Raw genomic sequence first — 22,011 nt, forward strand, 5'->3', positions numbered from 1 at the left:
GTTTTAGGGACTTATTTTTTCTTTTTTTCCTTGGGCCATGTTTGGGCTTTTGTTTGTATCCCCTCAGTTACCCCAAATGATTTTCTCTGTGTTCCCTTCTTTAAGTGTTCCTCCTCTCCCTCTAGCCTGGTTATTCTTCAGTCATTTTAGACCATGTTAATGATCCTGGTCTGTAAGTTTGCATAGAAAGGAGGTATTTCCAGTGTATATGGCCGCAGCATAGACTGTCCCTCAGTGGTGCTTATAGAGGGTACTTTGTGAAAGGGTGAATACGGTGATATGGGATGCCTGTATATGAAAAGGCTGCTGAATGAAATTGAGTCCCTGGATTCTGCCTTCTGTCAATGGAGACACACAGGCTGGTGCAGCTGAGGTACATTACAATCAGGTACAGCTTTGCTTCTTAGTTCTGAAAAAAAATGGACTGGTTTGCAAGAGGGGTGGGGAGTCCTGCCTGAAGACCCAGGTGCCTTTATTGTCCCTTGTTGAGGGAAAATTCAGTGGTGTGCAGAGACAACCTTAGTAATTGCTTTGGCTTTTCTATTTCTCTTCTGTGTTTCATTTCTGAGGCTTAGCCCTGCTCCAGGATTAGCTTTGTCTTTTTCCTTCCCTGGTTCATGAGCTGCCTCATGTTCATCCACTTTATGCAGACATTTAATTGATATGCTCCTGTGTCTGGCTTACTACTCTATGAACACAGTTTCTTTCCTAGGTTTTAATTGATTTGGATATTAAAGTATAATTATAAAACTCAATAAAAATTGATTATTTTAAGGGGAGGGCAGGAAAGAAAGAAAGAAAGAAAGAAACAAAGAGAAAGAAAGAAAAAGAAAGAAAGAAAGAAACCTAAGTAATGCTCTGCTGTGTGACTGTATAATAATGCAAAATCCCCCTTGGTTTAGTTCTATTTAATTGCTTAGCTTTACTCAGATTTTTACAATTCTACAGGCTTTCTCACAATTATAAGCAGCATGCTTATAAATGTTAGAATTTTTTTAAAGTTTCTTGTGTCTATAATAAGTTTAAATTTTATGGTTTTGTGGTGGCTGCTGCATGCACTGGCATCCTCCCTTCTCCTTGCTCACATGCTTGGGGAGCCTGTACTGCTGCTCCCCTCTCAAGCTTTCGTAAACCAGAAGAGGACTTCTCCTGAGGATTGAATTACCAAAACAGTGGCCATATTGGGAGTAAACATCAGTTTGCTTTTTGTTATGTTATGGGAGGATTTTCACTCCTTCTCTGGCCCCTTTGCACTCTAGTTCCACTTAAATATGAGAAGAAACTTCTTCACAGTGAGGGTGACAGAGCACTGGAACAGGCTGCCCAGGGGGTTGTGGAGTCTCCTTCTCTGGAGACATTCAAATCCCGCCTGGACACATTCCTATGTAACCTTATCTAAGTGTTCCTGCTCCGGCAGGGGGATTGGACTAGGTGGTCTTTTGAAGTCCCTTCCAATCCCCAGCATTCTGTGATTCTGTGTGTGTAAATTCTCTCTTGCTTCCAAAGAAGGCTAGGCCTTGAACAGGAACTAACTCAGAAGAGGTGTGAGGTCTTCTACCGGGGGATGCTCTGTCAAGATGTGTTTATGGCATTTGCCAGGGATGGCAGATGGTATATTGGGATGGGAAGAAGAGCGGATTGAAAGTGCTTCAGCCATTCTGGGCAGCTCTCTGAGGTACCTAATTAGGATATGGATTTTTTCAGTCCCTTTGAGATCTATATCTTTGGGATTTTCTCCTTTAATTGTAGAGGAAGAGATCCGATATTTGAAGTTATATTGTGGATTTAGGAAAGCTGGGTTTCTTGAGTGTTACATCTTACCAATGAATTCCCCCTCTATGAATTTTTTTCTTTCTCCTTTGTTATCCCTACTGAACATGTCATAGGGAGAGATAATTTCTTATTAGGTGTGACTGCTGGGTTTACCTTAGCAGAGCTGTTTTACTGCTGCCACATTGATATGGATTAATATCTGGGGTTGTCTGGGTACAATAACTGAGTTTCTTTGTTTCTCTCTGTTTTTCCAGTTGGGAGGCTGTGGAATCCTTGGCGTAGGCATCTGGCTGGCTGTTACCCAAGGGAACTTTGCCACCCTCTCCTCTTCTTTCCCGTCCTTGTCAGCTGCCAACCTACTGATCGTTACAGGGACATTTGTCATGATCATTGGCTTCGTGGGCTGCATAGGTGCCATCAAAGAAAACAAGTGCCTCCTGCTGAGTGTGAGTATTAAGCTGCTATGCCATTGCAGCATTCGCTGTCTTAAGGTGCTGGTGCTATTCCAATGCATGTTACAGCATCCTTACTTCATTAAAGAAGTTGCTCACTTGACATGGATGAGATGCGAGTCATGTTTGAATCAGTCCTTGTTAGCTCTAAGGAGCTGCTAGATCATCCCTGACCAGGCTTTTAACCTGTGCTTCATGGATGAGACCTGTAGGAAGGGAAGGATTAGTGGTGATGTGGGTTTCCTTGAACTCCTCAAAGAAGGGAGAGGGGGTTGTGAAGACATCTTTTGCAGTGTACCCCTGAATTATTTTTTGCTGAACTTTAGTAACTACCTACTCCAAATGCCTACCCTGCTGGGACTGATGATCTGAAGTCCTGGGCAAAAAGATGAATGTAGGCAGGAAACATTTTAAGGAGGGTGATTTTGGTTTAAACTGAAAATGAAGTCCTTCAGATTTGGCAATGCTGTTTTTGCCAATCACTAACTCTCAAAAGGTTGAGATGTCAGGAAGCAAAGGTGCCAGCAGAAGGAGACTGCTGTGAAATTGAAGATTAATAAGGTACCAGCTGTCCATGATTTAACAGAGGCTTGAGGCACATCCCTAGTGTATTTTATCAAAATGTAATTTTATGCCACTCAAAGCTGGATTTTAGAAGTAGAGTGCATGTTGGTGTTGGTGTTAGTGTATATGTTGTGTCCTGTTCAGCTGAGGACCAGGAAGTGAGGTGATCTTGCTGCTCAAGTCTAGAACTTCACTGTGGGGTTCGGCAAACCTCAGAGTGAAGTGAAGCTGAGGTTTAGTTTGGTGAGCTCGTGGTTCCTTTGTAAAAGGCTGTTCCTCAGTGTGCTTCACAAATTCATTTTGCTCCCCTGGGAACTACAGAATGAGTCAAGGCACACAGCCCTCCAAATTCACCCTGTAAAAGTCTTTATGTGACTGTGAGATTCCTAGCCTCATTAGAGGATTCTTCCCACACCCCTGTCTTAATCAGTTGTTTCTGCAGATTTTTTAACAGCAAAAGTCAGGGCTAGTCAGTCTAGACTACTAAGGGCTTTTTGTGTGGCAGGTAGGTGGTTTGAAATTGAAATGAACCACATACATCAAAATTAAGGCTGTTTTGTGAATGGAAATTCACATTGGGAAGGCTGAAATCAGAATCTGAGGCTGAAAGTCCTTGACAATTTTAATAGTCTTATGAATACCCACTTCGTGAAGGAAGTGTCTGGCTAGCCAGATGTAATTACTGGATTACAGCCTCAAAGCAAATGCAGCAGGAGTCCACAGGCTGCTGAGTCTAAAGTTATAGCTTATATGTGTAAAATTAATCACCTGTTTTGTGCTTTTTTGATTAAAGTCCTAGCTCAGGTGTGACCAGCAATGAGCAGTGTCATGTGTCAGGATCAGGTCAGGATCTGGCATTCAGTCCTCAGTACTGGAAGAGTTTCAGCCTTCTGTCTCATATGGTTTGTTGACCCTCATTGCTCCTTTTGGCAAGGACAAAATGTCCTTGATCAGCCATCATTCCTCTTAACACATGCTAAACAATACTCAGAATCTAATTTTGAACTCTTGGGAGTTGTTCTGTTGAGTCTGTTTGGAAGGAAAATGAATGGTTATAGAAGCTTCTGTTTCTGGGAGCAAAGCCCTATCATGTAGGTTTGTACTTAGTCTTCCTTTCCCCAAATTGCTAATTCTATTTGAGTTTTGAAATAGTACTTTTAAATTCAGGGCGGGTGCATTTGGTTTTGGCCAACTCCCATTTTTATAGGGTAGCAAAATAAATGTGGGTAGCAAAATAAATGCTTGAATGAAAGAACTTGCTGAATATCAAACCAAGGTTGTTCTTATAGTGTGTGGTTGATACATCTCCTCATCCTTTTCTTATTTTATGGGTGTTCCCAACAGTGCATTCTGCCAAAATGAAAATAATATCTTCCCCAAATATCTGTGTTTTTTGTTAAATATCCCTGAGAATGCATCTGCTCTACTGCCTTTTAAGAGCACTGTGAAATATACTGCTTTGAAATTGGGTCCATCTTTTTGAAACACCCTGTATTTAACAGTCACCACAGGATCAAGTCCTTACACTCCTTTTTATATCCCAGGCCACCACTTAACACCTGGCTTTGTTCCTGTGTATGGGAATTGTGCAAGAATGGTGAGGAGGCTAATTGTAAATACACTCAAGCGACTGCAGCTGGAGTGTAGAAGAAGCATATACATCACACTAGTTGCTTTACTGACAAGTAGAACCTCTGTTAGATAACATAGGCCTGTGAGAAACTCTAAGGCACCTTATCACTATGCTTAAAATTCCTGCTTTGTTGTGACAAAGAATGCGAGACTGCACCTGCTTGAAGCCTTGAAATACAGGTGAATGCAGCAGGTCCAGCCATCTTCTACAAGGGCTGAATTGTGCAGCACCAGCGTTTCTGCTTGTGTTACCTCTGGCCAGGAGCTTAGCTGCTGCTTTGGAAATCCCCCGGTAGTGAGGTAACTAAAAAAAAATTTGCTCTTTGCAATTGCATTTGTGGCCTCTGGTTGTTTCTTGCAATGAGCCTGTGTTGGTTCACACATCTTGGTAGTAGCTAAGATTACTTTTTGAACTGAATTATTGTAATTTATGTCTCCAGAAGGTACTAGCGCAAATGTGACAGCAGTTCATAGAATAAGTTGACTTGTTCATGTGTGCTGTCACCACCATATCCTTCTGTGCAGCATTGGGGTTAGCTAACTTTTCCTAACTTGTTCTGTTTTGAAATAGGAGCTTTGATAGTACACACACAAAGTGAAGTCTGGCTACACAGGTATTTAAGGTGGGCTGATGGAGGCTTTGATTGTATGGGTAGTATATCCTGTTGCACTGTTCACTGGATAATTTATTTGATTCTTGTAATTTGCCCTCACCTCCTGATATTGGGCTAGCCCCAGCACTAGACCAGTGAAGAGGCAAGTGCCAAACAAGCTTAGGGAACTGGGATGGGCAAAGTTAGACAAGGTCTCCAGGCAGTTGAAACAGGTTTGTACTAGGCTTAAAAATAATGAAAAGCTATTAACCGAATACTAAAATGAAAGCAGTAAGTAAAAGCTAGAATGTTGTGTTCCTTGCATGCTTCAATAGTCTGCATGCAATAGCCTGATGAAGTGAGGTTTGGAACAGACAAAAAGAAAAGGAAGTGGAATAAACCAAGCTGGTGGAGTACCCAGGGATGCTATCATTGTGGGGTGGCACATACTCAAGTTCCAACCTACATATGTGAGATCAAATATTGCTCCACTGAACTGAACATCGCTGTGTGTCTCTGAGTGAGTAGCAGGTTTCACTGAGCTCTCCCTTTCCTCTGGTCAATACAGTGTGAGAGAAAGTCTGGGAGGTTAAGTATGACCATAGACAGTAATAAAGATGATGTGAATGTCATCTAGTTCTCCAGATGCTCTGCCTGTATTGTATTCATGTCACCTTCTGCTCTGAAATCATGCCCTTTATAGATCTTGAAGACACTTACGGCATTATAAGCATATGGACCATTTGGACATGCCTGGTTTATTCAAGAACAATTTGAACCTCCACTTGCTGTTATCTCTTATAGTATGCTCCAGCCTAATGATAAGTTGGTGGTAGCCTTTAGACCTGCAAGGACTAGAAAGCAAATTTCCCATGCAACATGAGCACCTCTTGTTCTGCTTCCTGAAAACAGAAGAAAGAGGAAACAACGTGGCAGTTATAAGTTGGGGAAGGATGTAGTTGGGAGGATGTGCTGCTGTTACGGGGATGGGTGGCTTAGAGGAAGACACTGGAAATATTGCAGGAAGCATGTAGCGCCACTGCGATCCTAAAATGGACTGGGAGGGAGCAGGGCAGCAAGAACTCCTAGTTCAACCTGGCTGCATTGGAGGACCAGAATTTTATGTGGTATTGGACACAGCAGGATGTTTGTGTATGGCCTTGACTTACAAATAGTGCTATTTTTTGATGATGTGAAAAAGGATGAGATTTCCTAAGGAGTCTGCTTGAGTGAATGAGATGAGCAGTATCAAAGAGACATTTCAATCTCTTTATATTTCATACACTAGGTTGCAGAGCAGATGAGACTCTAATCCTGTATCTTTGCGTTCTCTACATATGACATTTGTATTGGGTTGTCAAAGCAAACCTGTAAGCTCTTTGGTATTAGGCTGCTGTGATGTTAGATGTAAATGATAATAATTGCTTAACTCTGGCATTTGTGAACAGCTTTTGAAAGAAAGAAGGACAGACAAAGTGTTTTTAAGTAGGCAATGACAGATGGAGGAAAGAAATCAAAAGCAGAAGTAAAGTTTAATTTGTAAGATTATTGCGTTGCTGTGTGCAATAGTCAGGAATGATCCACGTTAACCCTCTGAATAGAATGTTTAGATAGCCTAAAGCTTCACAGTTTTACTGACTTGAAAGGACTTACCTGATGTCTACCAACTAAGGAGCTGGCAGCTATTCTTTACTCAGTGGCAACGTATAGACAGGGTAGTGCCTCATTAATCTCTTAAGAAACAGGCCCATTCCTAATTCTCTTCATTCGGAGTAACAGAATAATATGGAAATCTAAAATAGAAAGGGGAAAAAAAATAAAAGGAAACATCGAACATCCTGTGCATTCTGCAAAAATATGCTGATGGAGTGAGTTGTTGCAGCTCTCATTATAAGATCTCAGTGAACAAAGATATTTACAATGATTCTTATTTGTTCCAGGTACAGTGTGAAGGAAGATAAACTCTTCCATCATTAGATTTCCCTAGGGAAAAAAGAGCAACTAGCATTCCTTGAAATAAGTTTACAACCTGGTGTATATAATCTTGCATCTGAATATAGGTGAAAATTGAGGAGTGAAGCAGATGAACAAGACTTTCTTGCTTCAGTAAGATTCCTTTGACATTTCTGCTATTCTTGTTTCTCAAGATGATGTAACAGACATCCCTCTGCTAAAAGCTCAGCTGTAATTAGAAAATGGCAGCTTTCTTCTAATGGGTTGTGTCACTGTCCTGAACAGGTGACAGGTAATAATCTAAGAGTCTGACTTGAGAAGGTTAGTTTATGGGGTTCCATTGATTTTGTTTTCATAGGTATTTGATGGTGTGCTGCAGGATCACCTAGCTGTACTGCAAAACCGTAGGCTATCTTGAAACAAAATTAGAAATCTGGTTTTGCTCCCTTTCCCTTTGCAAATGTGTTATAGTTCTAATGTCCATCAGAGCTATTAGCCATATCCATAATCTCTGTGAATTTTAGCAAAACGTTTAGCTTGAGTGCTCTTAACCCCATGTGCTTTTCAGCTGAGGGCAGGTCCTTGCAGAAGATGAGGGACCAGCTTGCTGTACCACTCAGGTATGACCAATTATGATGGCCTGATCACAGTACTGACTTTAGGCAGGTGCTGTATATACATGTGCACGTGCCATTTCTCTGTTAAAGAATTTTATGCCTGATTAAGTACTTTTTTCTCTTTCTTGCTCAAACATTGACCTAGCTGATCCTTAACTGTTCGTGTAAACATTGTCTTTTAGGTTAATTGCTTAAGATGTATATATGAGGAGCTAAATTGCCTGAATTATCTGCTTTTCATACATGTTTAGCAGAGATCTGTATTTGTATGCTTGCACTAAAAAAGGTAATTATTCCATGGGTAGTCCAGGTTAAAAATCTCAACTCTAGACATTAAATCATGATGGATTATGCTATTCATTATCTGCATTACAGTATCCCCTGCAGGCAGCCCATGAGATCAGGATGCTCATTCTGTATAAAACTCCTGGTAAGAGGAGGTCGCTGACCAGTAGAGCTTGCCATCTAAGTAGATAAGACAAATGGAAAGTATTATTATCGTCATTAAACAGATGGGGAGCTGCAGCACAGTAAAACTATGTGCCTTGCGTAGGCTGCACTGGGATGTTGTGGGAGAGCTATGAAGCAAACCCAAATTGTCTAAATCTCAACTCAGTGCCTTTGTCATCTTTCTCTGATTACAGCAGAATATGTCTAGCTGTCCTGTGTGCTACAATGACCTTTAAGAAGTATTTAGTCCATGTTTCCATAATACTAATGACAGTTTTGAATTCTTTCATCATATGTAGTATGTCTAAATGTTAAATAAATATACCAAAGCAAAATTAATTTTCAATTTTTATCTTGTTGAAAGTGCCAAATTGGCACAATTAGCTGGTTTCCGTGAGTTCCACTGCAGGCTATCAGCCAATCAGTCTAATTGCAATGTTACCTTCAGTTAAATGGGAAACAGGACACGCAGAGAAGCTGCCAGAAAGAGCATGTGAACATGGTGTAATGCAAAGTTTTTGCAAATAAGCACTTACTTTTGGTCCAGGTAATCATAGTCACTGGTAAAACCCAGTATCAGGCCCTTTGTGATGGAAGGATTTTTGTCTATTTGGTTGTTACAGCACACATGTATAGACACTTGCAACTTAAATAACAACCTGTGTCCTGGAAGGAAATAAGATCCATAGGCAGTTCTTCAGTTTCAGCCTCTGATTTCATGACACCTTTTTATTCACAGCCTCCTCCCCGACCATCTCCCCCCCCTGCCTAGAGCTGGTGCAAAGAACACGTTCTTCTGTTTCTGGTTGGGATGTACAACGTGGCCAATAATCCAATCAAAAGAGGCAGAGGATGAGTCTTGCCTGTTTAGACCTTAAAACCTAAAAAGGCCTTAAGTTGACATAGGTGATTCTTCATGATGCATGGCCCATGCAGGAATATATTAGAAAGGAGAAAGGGCTTGAAGTAGACAAAATGCTGATTCCTCCCTGCTTATCCAAAGCCAGCTGCCTTCTCATAAAGCATCAAGGTTGGGTATGCTCCAGCAGATTAGATAAGTAGGAAGGTGGCTTAGATATGCCCTCTTTCCCCTTATTCCTTATTTGTGGATAAGCCTGGTTGTTGTTGTTGTTGTTTTTGTTTGGTTTGTTGTTGTTGTTGTTTGGTGTTTTCTTCTTTGTTTTTTCTTTTTTTTGGGGGGGGGAGGTTGTTTTTTGTTTAGTTTTGGGTTTTTTTGGTAGAAAAGCTGAAATAATAGACAAATCTATGTGTTCAGCTTAATTTAAATGAGAACCTCATGTTAATCACGGAGGAGTTCATCGCAGTTGCTTGAATGAATAAGATCAGAATTAAACCTTGATATTAGGTCAGGACCAGCTGTGGAAAGAGCTGATACTATATATGTAGCTGAATGACTATCCAGACATCAAAAGGCTTTTTTATTTATGGAATAGTCCAAGGGGAAAATGAACGCCCATGATGTTTTGTACTGTGCTGTTCAGTTTGCTGAGCTTCAGCCAGCTTGTCTCTAAGTGAAATATCAATAAGGCAAATGAGGAAAAACTTAATGAGTGGGAAGAAAAGGAGAATAAAAAAACCTACTGTTTTCAATAGTGTCACTGAATCCAATCAGTGAGCTGACATCTGAAATTCCATTGGTGACAGAGAATTTGTTTCAAATCAGCTAAATGCAAAAGAAATGGCTTGTGAATGACTTTATCTCAGTAATTTAATGCTGCAGACCAAACAGTAGATTTGCATTCCAGCTTAGCACATGCATGTGTCTTCTTTTAGCAATCTGAGTTGCAAAATCAGGAAGATTGCGGCTGCAGCCACAGCAGCAAGCAGTGCAAAGACCGGGAAGATACTGTACTCACAGCCTGAGACTACTATACATTATGTGTAACACTTCTCTGTGTGGTGCTGTGATCCTAACTTGCTACCTGTTTGGATTGTAAGTACTGAGCACCAAACTCCCCTTGTTTTGCTGCCTCTCCTTTATTATTAAGAATCTGCTCCTCATTGCCTTTCAGTTTTTAGTTCCTTCTGCTTGGCTGATTCTGAAACTCCAGAGTGGATGGGACCTGTCTGAGTTCCTGTCTTTCTCCCTTCTTTTCTGCAGCTCTGGTAGTAGTTAGTCAAAGAACCTGGGAACAGAGGAGAGAAAGAATAAAGCTGTTTTACTTCCCTCCTGTTTTTTTTTTTTAAGACTTGAACCTAGGCTCAGTGTGTAGGAAGGGCTTACCTCGTAGGGTAGTATTTGTTTTTCTGATATAGACTGATGCAACACCACTAGTTCCTGGTATGCTTTTAATTATAGAACATCTGAAGTTGGTAGGGACCCATAAGGATCACTGGGTCCAACTCCCTGCTTCTCACAGGACTACCTAAAACTAAACCTTATGACTAAGAGTCTCATCCAGATGCTTCCTGAACTCTGATAGACTGGGTGCCATGACCATTCCGTTGAAGAGCCTGTTCCAGTGACCAACCACCCTCTCAGAGAAGAACCTTTTCCTAATGTCCTCATTACTTGTTGTTTGCTGCTTTCTGGCGGTCAAACAGTGTGACAGTGCCATGTGCAAGAGCCAGTGGAGCTATACTAATTTACATCAAGGTTTAATCTATTTGTGTAAATCACTATCAGAGTGTTTCCAAGTTACTAACTCCTGATTGATTAATCTATTTACTCGTAGTTGTTAGCTATCGGCTTCTCTGACAGACTATAGAGGCTCAAGATTCCCCATCACTTAGAAAGCCTCCCTCACCCCATCTTTTGTCTCAGAATTCAACCAACTTTCAAACAAAACAAAACAACTGGTTCTGAGCCATTTCAAAAGAAGACCCAGAAACCAAGCCTTATCTTGGCCTACTGCTGTCTGCAAGGATTTGAGGTGGGTCACAGATACCTCACTGTACATCAAATTACTAGGAGAATTAAGTAATCCAATAAACCTTGCAGTGGAAGTGCAGAACATAAGACTACCTTGTGGTTAGGAAAACACTCTCAAGGAAGCCTGTTTTCTGCCAGAACTTCCAGTCTCCTGACACACATATTCATTGTCTGATCTGTAAGACTGACCTGTGGGCTTTTGCTCCAGACCTAGGGTCACCTACAAGATCTGGTAGGCAACAGAATTAGTCCCATTTCAAAAGTAAAGGACAGATAACCTGTGTGCTCCGTATCAGCCGAGATATTCATGTCACTTCTGAGGATAACATTTGATTTTTTTTTCCTAACAATAAAATTATCTCCTCGGATGGAAAGCCATAGGCTTACCAAAGCAGCATGTGTGCTTATATTCCCAACTATTCATTTGCTATTTTAGTCACCTTAACGCTGCTTCTTAAAGAGCCACATTGTGTTTGTTTTTTTTTTTTTTCTTCAAGGATTAGAATTACCTGAACCTCAGAAAAATCTTATTCTGGAGGTAAAGAAATGAGGAGGTAAGGAAATGAAAACTAGTTAGTGTAAATCAGTGATGCTTACACAAGGTGTAGCCACTGCTGATTTGATGCTATAGACCAGGACTGTCAAACTCATTTTCACCAGTGACCACATCAGCCTGATGGTTGCCTTCATAGGGCAGAATGTAATTTTAGGACTGTATAAATATAACTACTCCTACATTTATACAGTCCTAAAGTTACATTCGGCCCTTTGAACGCTATCGTGAGGCTGATGTGACCCCCAGTGAAAATGAGTTTGACAGCCCTGCTGTAGACATTTCAGTTCCCTAGTAGGGAGAATATTACCAGCTAAAAGGCAGAATTAGGTAAACGAAGCTAACATTTTTTAAGCTACTCCAAGACTGATCCATCTGCGTCTGATGTGGCAGCCTCTGTGTAGCGCATTTGGAAACAGCAAACTTGGGAGAAAACCAGCAGTAGAATTTAAATACAGACAAAATATTCTACATAGTCCTTTTTTCTCTTCTTGACCATCTGCTTGTCACCTTTTTGTTCACTAACACATGCAGTGCAGCTTCTGTATGCTGGTTTGAGACTCCTAGAAACAGGACAAATTTTCTATTATTATAATTAGCAGGTGAGGTCCCATTGCAAGCTTACCTCAGGGTTTTTAAGTACATGTGAAGGGAGAACTGCAGAATTCCAGAGTAATTGCTTTTTCCCTTCATCTCATTGTAAGTCAGCTGAGCAGCACGGTCATGTCATTTGCCCTTAACATCTTGGGGGAGCTTCTGTCAGTTTGCCCAGCACTTGGGGTCAGCCAGATGTTCAGTGTGAACGTGTGTGTGAAGCCAGCCCTGCCAGCTCACTTGCTCCCCAAGCAGAGTGTGCAGGGACCACTCGCTGCTGCTTTCCTCTGCTCAGGGCACCGAGCTGTCCGATCGCGTTTCATGCTGGAGCTTCAGATGACAAGAAATATCCTGGGGATGGTCAATTCAGGCAAGAAGCTCCATTTACTAAGTACACAGGTGATGCTGAAGTCTGAGTAAAAGATATAAGTTTTAGACCCTAATTAACTTTGCATGTCTTTGCCGTAGATGGAGAATACTGGATTAACCCCAAGCCAGAGCTTTTTAGTTGTATTTGCTTCTTCCATTAGCTATGTTAGATGGTCTCAAGCAACTACTTGATAAATGGAATGAAGCAAGGATTTGTAAGAGCTAGTCTAATGTTTTAGTTCTTCCTCAGCTGCGTCGTACTTTGCAACTAGGATGAGTTTCTGTCTTGACTAAGATAAAGACTGACACCAGATCACGTCACACCTTTGCATTATGTTTACAGAAGAGATGAAACAATCCTCAAATAGAGTTAAAGACCAGTGAGAACTTTATTTGTGCTAAGGAATAATAATCTATGAACTGTTAAATGGGCCTATGCCCCCCACTGTTGTGATGTGAGAGTGATTCCTGGCTAATATTTGATGACACTTCATTAATTTTGAGTCAGTTTTTGCAGAAGATGGAAAATGATTAGTAATGCCACAAAATGCCAGTTAAAATCCTACAACACATAGTATGGGAAAGTGTAATCTCTCAACTCTCCCTAATGCAGTAAGACTGAATGATTCCAACTGAAAGCAGTAATGAGACTAAAATGAAACACTGTTAATGTGTTAGAATTGCATATGTTGTATATCTTTCCAGAAATAATTACTGCAGATTTCTTTGAGCCTTATTAATCAGCAGGAGTTTTTACACATTCATAAAAAGTACAGTCCAAACATAAACAGAGCTGTGCTATATATCCAGCAGGCATAAAGCATGCATGACTTTGTCACAATCACAATGAATTAACTATTAAGGCTTTTAGAGGATAATAGGTGATGAACCAAATTTAGATACATGCCATTTTCATAATGGAGTTTCTGTTCATAAGTTTGCTCATATACATTACTGTCTTTTTACAGTTTATGAGCAAACTTATCATTTTTATGCTGAAAAAAAAAAGACTAGGAGGCTAAAGAGATTTACTTCCAAGGAAGTATTAAAAGAGCTAAATATGCACAGCATGGCAGAGGGAGGGCTCAGATGGGATATAAGTCTACAAATATTCAAGGACTCTAGCTACTGTGGGCAAAAAAGAAGCACGCATGGGGCTACAAAGCGTGGTAAGTAGGAGCAATGGTATGGAACTAACAAAACAAGAATTCAATCCAAGTGTCAGCAAAACTTTGGTACTGAGATGTAGAATCAGAATCCACTGTGATGGAAATTGATGGAAGCAAGCTGCCCTTTCCCTTTTGTTGTGAAGTTCATGTGGTAGATCAGTACACTGAGATTTTATTGACTGTAATCCCAGTTATTGTTACTGTCTGGGCACTGTCCCGTAATTTCTAATTTGTTGCTCAGTCTCCTTCTGTACAAGTCTAGCAGACTGCAAAAGAAGTAATTTCTGAGATGCAAGTACAATTCCCATTGCACTTTTTCTTCTGTTCTGCTCTCCTTGATCAGTTCCTTGGAAAAAAAAATCAAAGAAAATTTTTAAAAACTGAGAAAGCCCTTTATAATGTTTCTACTCCCTATTAGTATATCTGATCAAAATGCCTTTGGGGATTTTTGTGAAATCAAACTTCTTGTGATAAATAGTGATGCATTAGACACTTTTATGTTCAAAAGTGGAGGAAAGTTTCTTTTTTTTTTTTTTTTCTTTCATTTTTTGAGTGCTGCTAAAATCTGTCATGTACTATGGGTAACCTTTATCGTACTTGGGGATGATCTTTATATTGCTGTCCTTAGGAACCTGAAGCCAACATTGGCAAGCACTGACACCTGAAAGCAGGAACAGGACCCCTGTAAAGAACAGGTTGTTCTTCAGTACCCACAGTTCTGTTTTCCAGTACCTGAGTGGGAATTCTTGCATTGATTTTGACTTTTCATAGGTGACTTGTATTTTTTCCAAAGTGTGGAATATGCATTAAATTTGGCAATACTTTATAGCATTCAGGGCCTCTGACTGTGTTACCCCCTTTGGTGCTCGACTTCATGCATCTAAGTTTGTTGATGCATCTGTTTTCATTTGGTTAGGCATGGGGATGCTACACTTCTGCAGGGAAGACATAGGATTTTGACAGGGCCAACCATAGTAATGAGGCAGCTCCCTCAGTTTGGTAGATATTCTTTCAAAATAAATGGTATCATATATGATATGAGAAAAGGAAAATTACAGAGCAGGTTATATTAAAGGAAAGTTCTTAATTTTCAGGCAACTTGGTAAGGTGTGGCTACTATAAAATCCATTATGTTCTTTTGACTATTGGAACTATGATTTTGTAGGTAAAGTTTTGATTTCATTTATTCAAAAAAGATAAATACTGTTTACACTTCCAGTATTAAAGATACTATCCCTGCAGAGAAGTTTATGTGCAGAATGTGATGTAATGTTTATAGTATTTCTCTTTATATCAAATTATAATCTAAAAATCAATTTTAAAAACTCTTTTTGGAAGATCGTGTAGGCCTAAAGCACAGTAGCACAATCTGATAATCCTCCTTTTAACTCAAAAATAAAGGACTGTCTCTTTTTTATCAGAACAGGCAAAGATCTTTCAGATGTGTGGAGACCCTGCACCTTAATGTGTGCCTTTGTTTTAAAACATGATAAAAGCATAAGTGTAATAAGTGGTTAGTTGTGGGCCATGCCAAGCCCCACATTCCCTTACATTCCTTCACACTGAGAAAAAACACCTTCCTCCAGAATAAGGCTATATTGGAGTGCTTAGCCCAATTTGGGGCTCCCCAGCAGAAGAGACATGTACATACCAGAGGAGGAATCCAATGGAGGGCCACTGTGGTGATTATGGAGCACATGATGTGCAAGGACAGACCGAAAGAGCCTGGTTTGTTCTGTTTAAAGAAATTAAAGCAAGGAGGAGATTTTGTTCCTGTCTTCAAACTACTTTATGGTAAAGTATAAAGAAAATACAGCTTTTGGAAGGATTCACAGGGATCTGACAAGAGGTAACAGACAGAAGTTACAAGGGAAATTCCAATTAGAGATACAGAGTATTTTTGTTATTATGAAGAGGATCAAATATTGAAAAGAGGTGTTCAGTGAGGCTGTGGATGGCTGTCCATCTTCATCCTGTGACTGGACACAGCTCTGCACAGCTTCATCTAGTTGACTGTGCTGTTTGCAAGGGGTTGGACGGGATGATCTCCAAAGGTCACTGCCAACCTGTATCTTTCTGTGATAAGAGACTCTGTCTTGTAGCTGCCAGTACTGGACTATTGTTGAAGACCAAAGTTATGTATGTACACATTAGGACCAGGCAGACAAATTAAAATCCCTCCCATGCTATGAGTTATCTTGGCAGACCAACAAGTTCAGCTCAATAAATTATCTGTAGTTTCTTCTGCCTGAGGTGCTTATTAATTAGGAAGTGAAATGTTATACTGAAATTAATGCTGATTAGTGAGGATTTGGTAATCCAGCCTAACTGAAAGGCAAAATGTTTGTCTGTATCAAGCTTGCAGTTGATGTTACAGAGGTAAGATTGCCAGTAAATCTATTTTTTTTTCTGTTCATCATGGGAGCTGCTGCAGGTCAAGAGCAGATAGCTTGCTGGATCACTTTCACAGGAGCAACCTACTTGCTCATGTGTTTTACCTCATATTGTCTCTGTCAGAAAAGCAGCTAAGTGTCCCCCTTGCAGAAAGATTGACAGTGTAGGCACTACGTGATGGAATGCAGCATAGGCTGACTGTTGAATTTGTTTGTCCAGTTTCTTAGATAGGTTATGCTAATTTGTAGGCTGTTTTGTCTAAACAAATTGTTTGCTAATCCATGAACTTCATAACTGTTTTGGAATGTGTCACTATTCCAAAGAGACTGCTAGTTCTTGAGTCTTCCTACTACATTCTTGCTGTTTGTTGAAAAGGATTCAAATAATGCTTTGCAAGAAACTTCTGTCTACTGCCATTAGCAATGTTGAGAAGAGGGTCTGGCACGCTGAGATCTTACTATATCCTTCTGAGACAGACTCCCATCAAACTTAAAAGCATTACTTCAAGCATCAGTCTAAACACAGCATTCTCAGTTGCCATCGGCCCAATCCTGTGCATTAGGGTGTGATGCTCAGTTGTCATGCAGAGAAGCAAGTATCTATAACATGTGAGAAAACAGACAATCTTGTTTCTTTGGGAAGGAAATATAATTAACTTGTGGCTCTGTGCCTTTGTGAGCTGTGATGGAGATATGCTATAAATGATGGACAGAGGGAACAGTTTTGGATTATCCCACTGATATTAAGAGGGTGGATGAATGGAACTGGAACTACTGGTTCAAAAGCCTAGTGCAGGTCCAATGGAAATGGAGTTGGAAATTGGGACTTCTTCCTCTCTAATAGATTTTTCTCTCTCTGACATCAGGAGGATGATGCATAACTATGAGGTAGGCTTGATAGCAATTGCATACTTCCTTTATTCCTTTCATGGGAACCTATGGGAAGGTCATGGGCTTTGTAGAATATGAAGTCAAGTGCTGAGAAACTGGCCTTAGTTTTCTTAAGGCTTGGAAATCAGCAGTGGTAGCCAGATAGAAGGGTGTCACCATACCTCCCTTCTTATCAAAACTTCTGTGGGGTTATTTCAGGTGTAATTTATGAAAAGCTTTGCAGTAAGTACCTCTCCAGTGAACCTCTTTTAGATTGCAGTGTGTAAAGTATCAGTAATGTGTGTGTAAAGTGTGCAGTAGTGTGGTAAAGTATCTCTCAGTACAAAGTCAGATTTTTTTTTTTTTTTTTTAAATGGAGTTTTACACAGATGCCTTCCTTTGGATTGTCACTTCTCCATGCATAAATCTTCATTGTACCAACAGCCTGCCACCCCCATGAAGGAAAGCAAAACTCATTTTTATTTTTCCCTGTATTTATCAGCACAGTGAGAGAACTAATTTGAAAAGGAGCTGTGAGAGCTTCCAGAAGGTGTGGTGGGAGTTTGGTTGCAGTGAGCCTTCAATGGTCTTATGTTTCACCCTTTTAAATTTGAATGGGATGTGCCACATGGGCATCATTCCCTTTGGGATGATACTGAGGATGGAACTGAAAGTGAACTTTTATTGGAAGGTGCTACAGAAACAGAGGAGCAGGTTGTGCGTGCGTCTGTACATACACTTTAGTCTGGTGGGTCAGAAGATGTGCTGATGTGTGTAGGTTATGCCTTGTGGCCAGCTCAATCTGAAGCCTCGATTTTTACTTTCTGACATGTTGGTTTGGGTTCAGGTAGGGTTCTTCTTCAGAGGGGGATAATAAATATGCTGACATGTGCTTATAGCTTTTACCAGGGGGTGAATTTGAAGCCTCCACCTTGAGGTTGACCTCACCTAATTTACCTTTGCAATAAAAAATACAGTGCATGTCTCTACTGTCTGCACACAGTGGGATTACTAATATGTGTTAGTTATCTGTGATATATCTGTGATATAACTGTATTTTTGTGAATGAATGCAAATAGTAAGAAAGGTAAAACTAGAGGTTTTATTTAAAAAGGAAAATATTTTGCTATGGAGAAAAAAATCATAATCCTATTTATCTAGGTTTTGACTTTCTGAACAGTGTACATTAATTTTGGTTCACTATGTGACTGCCAAAAGCTGCAGTGCATGAAACCCAGTTCCCACTAGTAACACTGTAGAGGAACCTCTAAGCCTGTGTAGGGAAAGATTTAGACATGGTACCTAATTATCACTGAGATAACATTTATTCTGAGATTTCCTAAATTTTGAGTGTTTGACTTCAGTTTTAGCATCTTCTACGATGGCAATGCCATGCCTGTTTCTCTAGCATGAACTGAAGAAGGCAGCAGCACCATCATGGTCTCACCAAGAGATCCAGCCCATGGGCTTCTGCTGCTCTGATCCTAAGATGGAGGGCTTTAGAAGGGTTGTTATATATGACTTGATGTTGCAGGGGAGAACACTGTCGAATAATGAAATTACGCTTAATTTATTGCCAATTAAGATAAACTTTTAATTACTGGTTCTGGTATTAAGAAATAATGACAAACAATTACACACTTGAGAATACACCTCAGCTTCCCTCCAGACACCTTTCCTCGCACCTTGCCAGTCTCCAGTCCACTCCCTGCACATTATACTTGTCATGGGCCTCAATATGGGATGCTTTCCTTTTTCCGCCACTCTTTGTTTCTTGCTAATTTTTTTCATGGCCCCAGCATGGGGTCCTCACCAGGCTACCGTCCTCTCAAAGGCGTAGCTCCTCCTGGGTATCCACATGACAGGCATCCCCTGCCACTGCACAGGCCTTGCCTTTTCCTCTGGTGTGTCCTGCCCAGATCGGCTAGTGCCAGTAGGTTCAGTTTCTCTAAAACTGGCAAGCAGATTGTATTCTGAACCAAAGCATTCCCCATCTGCTCTTAAAAACATTCTTCCTCAGGTTCCTCTTTTTTCCTCGAAGTCATTCATTGGCTTTGTCTTTACTGCCTCTGTGCCTGGTAAGTGCAGAGAAAGGAGGAAAAGCTTTCTTCAGAGCACAGGTAAAAGAGGTCCCTGAATGTTTCTCTGATTCCTGGCAATAACCAGTATTCGAGGTGATATCGTGTGAAGTGGGACTGGAGGCTGTTGACTCCAAGAGGACAGCAGAAAGGCATTGCCTGCGTGTGCGGATGCCACAGGAGAGGGGAATATGCTCTGTGGAATGGTTTGTGAGTTGTCTGGTCATGCTGTGAGCTGTGGGAAGGATGTGGGATGTTTGAAATGCAGTTTTTTGAAGGCTAATAACTTCCCCACAAAAATCCACTCATAGTTGGGTAAGACAAAAGGCATGTGCCTGAAATGGTGGCGCACTTTGTTTCAGGTCCCTGCTCTAAATACTGGAGCATGAGAGGATTTTGAATTAAGCCACCAGAAACTTAACCTGGGCAGAGTAACATACTTTGTCCTGCTTCATTCTTAGAAGTAATTGAGGTGCCATTTTTGAAGTTCTTCCAAAAGCTTTTATCCTTTGGACAGAAACAAGCTCAGAATATATAAGCATAGACAGTCAGGCTTTGGCAAAATTATTTGCTGACAAAATTGGAGTCCTGTGGTAGCAAATGATGATCACTGTTTGTAATGGGTACGAGTCCTTCCTTTGTTGTAGAAATTGCCTGATTTAATCCAGGGTATACCAGTGAATTTCACAGGAGGCAGTGGTATTTGCACGCACATTTTGGAAAAGCCATGTTTTATGGATGATCCAAAAAGTACCCCACAGCAAAATAAAATATAGCAAAGTGTCTGTGCATCTTTGCAAAGAGTGCTGTGCTTTGTTCTTTTTCAATTAATTCTATGTAAGCAGGCTAAAATCATAAATGCACCAAGGCTGGCTTGCAAAGCCATAGAGAAGGTCAGTGTTGGGTGGTAATGATATGGAAATTAGCTCGGAACACAAGCATGAATGAGTTCTGTGAATCAAAACTGGACAGTAATACGATCCAGTATTAGGGTCAGGCAGGTGTGAAGATGCTAGTGATGAAGATTAGAAAATAAACTTTAAGACTTGCGGGTCAAAATGTAATGAGTTCTGTAGACAGTGTAATTGTACTAGTGGAGAAAGGTATTTCCCCTTCTTGACCTTTTGCCCTCCATTCAATCATAGAAAATCACAGGTTCAAAGGTTTGGTTTTGACTTACCAGGCAGTGAAGAAGCTCTGATCAGGCTTTGTAGCTATTAAACTTTCATAGGTTTGCAGCCTTGTGGTTGAAGCTAAAGAGACACTAACCATGTTTTTCTCTTGGGATAGGATTTCAATTAAGTCAATGTTGCTCAGTATTAGAATTCTAGCCTTGCAGGCTGCTAAGTGTATGGAGTTTGTGCTATAGGGAGCAGGACCTTTTCCTGAGCCTGAAATGTTTCCAAAATTGCTCTTTCCTTTACCCATCTTTGGAAAACTCAGTTTCATTTAATGTTCTGATAGTGCTGCTTCTAAAGTCTGTGCAACCACTGTGTTGATGCTGCTGCAGACCTGTGCTGCAGACCCTTCCAGCATCTTAACAAAAAGCAGGGGATATGGTTTTTCAGAAGTGTTTGGCATTGCCAACAGCTCCTCTCACTGAAGTCAATCAGAGCTGAGGGTTTTAGAGAATCTACCTGAAATCCCTTTGTTAAAAGTCTTTTATCCACTCCTTTGAGCGTTTGACTACTGGCCTTTATACAGTTCTGTGGCTTTTGAGGAAAAAAAAAGATGAACTGACTTTGCTTTGATGTCTTCAGTACTAATCAGCCTCTTCTAGTTGAAACCCATGGGTGATTTGTGTAGCTACCCAAAATTGCCTATAAAGCTAATTTGGTATACAAGCTTTTTGGCGTGCATGTCACTTGTCCTGCAATTTCCCTTGAGAGGACTATGACACTATGGTTTACGGGCCAGGGTACCTTCTCTTGCAATGGGAAGTCTAAGCTGTGGATTTTGCTGATATCTTGTTAATTAGAAAGAGATTATGGGGTAAAAAATAAAGAAAACCTAGCCTGGAAAGTGTCCTCACTGGTTAGTGTCAAATAGTCCTGCTCGGGGGACAGATCTTTGTGGGATTTTATGCTGTTCTGCTGAAATAAGTGCTACAAATGAGCCATACCTATGCCCAGATACTGTTGTGTTTCCCGACCAGTCTTTTATGGGCTTTTTCAGTTGTTGCATGTCGCGTGCCTTCTGTTTGCTGTAACACAGCAGCTTCACATCTTGTTGCCTGTATGACACCTGCTCCCCATTCTGCATGATCTGCTGAATGTACTTATTGTGCATCCAGAAAAAGCTGAAATAGATGTTGATGGGTTTTGCTTTTTGTTTTTTCTCCCTTCTTCTCTTGACAGTTTTTTATCATGCTGTTAATTATATTTCTGTTGGAGCTCACTGTTGTGATTCTGTTCTTCGTCTACACTGACAAGGTAAGTCAGATTCTTCATATTTCTTTCCCCTTGAGCAAATTTTTATGCCCCTTTTCCCTATAAATAAATCATGAAGCACTTGGCTTGGTATGCGCATCATGTTTCTGTCTTCCGTGAGACACCCCTCTCAGAAGGAGCTATCTCAGAATACATAAACAGCCTTGCAGGACTGGGCTCTCTTGCTTGCTCATGTGTACAACTCAAGGTCACAGATATTGCCAAGTGCATCTGCCATTTAGAAACAAAAGCAACACACATACTCCTCAACGAACAACAACAACAAAAACAAAACCAACAACAAAACAAAAACAAACAAACCTACAAACACAAAAACCCAGCCCAACCAACCAAAAAACCACACACAAAAAATCCCCACACCAAACTCTAGAAGTGCCCCCACCCCCCGAAAAATCAAAGAAGCCAACAAGCCTTACTAGGAACATGTAGGAAGAGACACCCACCAAAATGAATAGGATTTTTAAGAATTATGTTTACAATTTAAAGCAACTTTTATGTTTTTACAAAGAAGATGTCCTTAGCACAGTCAAAGGTACGTAATAAATTATCTTTCCAAGTTGCTCCTTGCAGCACATGTATACTTAGATTCTAGTCGAAAGCCTAGGTAA

General features: G+C 40.5%; 1 protein-coding gene across 17 annotated transcripts in view; it reads left to right on the forward strand.

Annotated features, from left to right (window-relative positions):
- TSPAN4 (tetraspanin 4) overlaps window positions 1–22,011 on the forward strand; it is a 445,369-nt gene that overhangs the window by 372,788 nt on the left and 50,570 nt on the right. For 16 of the 17 annotated variants that reach the window (XM_065066071.1, XM_065066069.1, XM_065066068.1 and 13 more), the window contains 2 exons: window positions 2,028–2,219; window positions 21,311–21,385. In XM_065066071.1, coding sequence (XP_064922143.1) covers window positions 2,028–2,219; window positions 21,311–21,385 — 267 coding nt within the window. The remainder of the gene's footprint in view (window positions 1–2,027; window positions 2,220–21,310; window positions 21,386–22,011) is intronic. The other variant, XM_065066066.1, reaches the window with a different exon arrangement.

The sequence above is a fragment of the Columba livia genome, chromosome 5, assembly GCF_036013475.1.
Source record: "Columba livia isolate bColLiv1 breed racing homer chromosome 5, bColLiv1.pat.W.v2, whole genome shotgun sequence".
NCBI classification, from domain to species: domain Eukaryota; kingdom Metazoa; phylum Chordata; class Aves; order Columbiformes; family Columbidae; genus Columba; species Columba livia.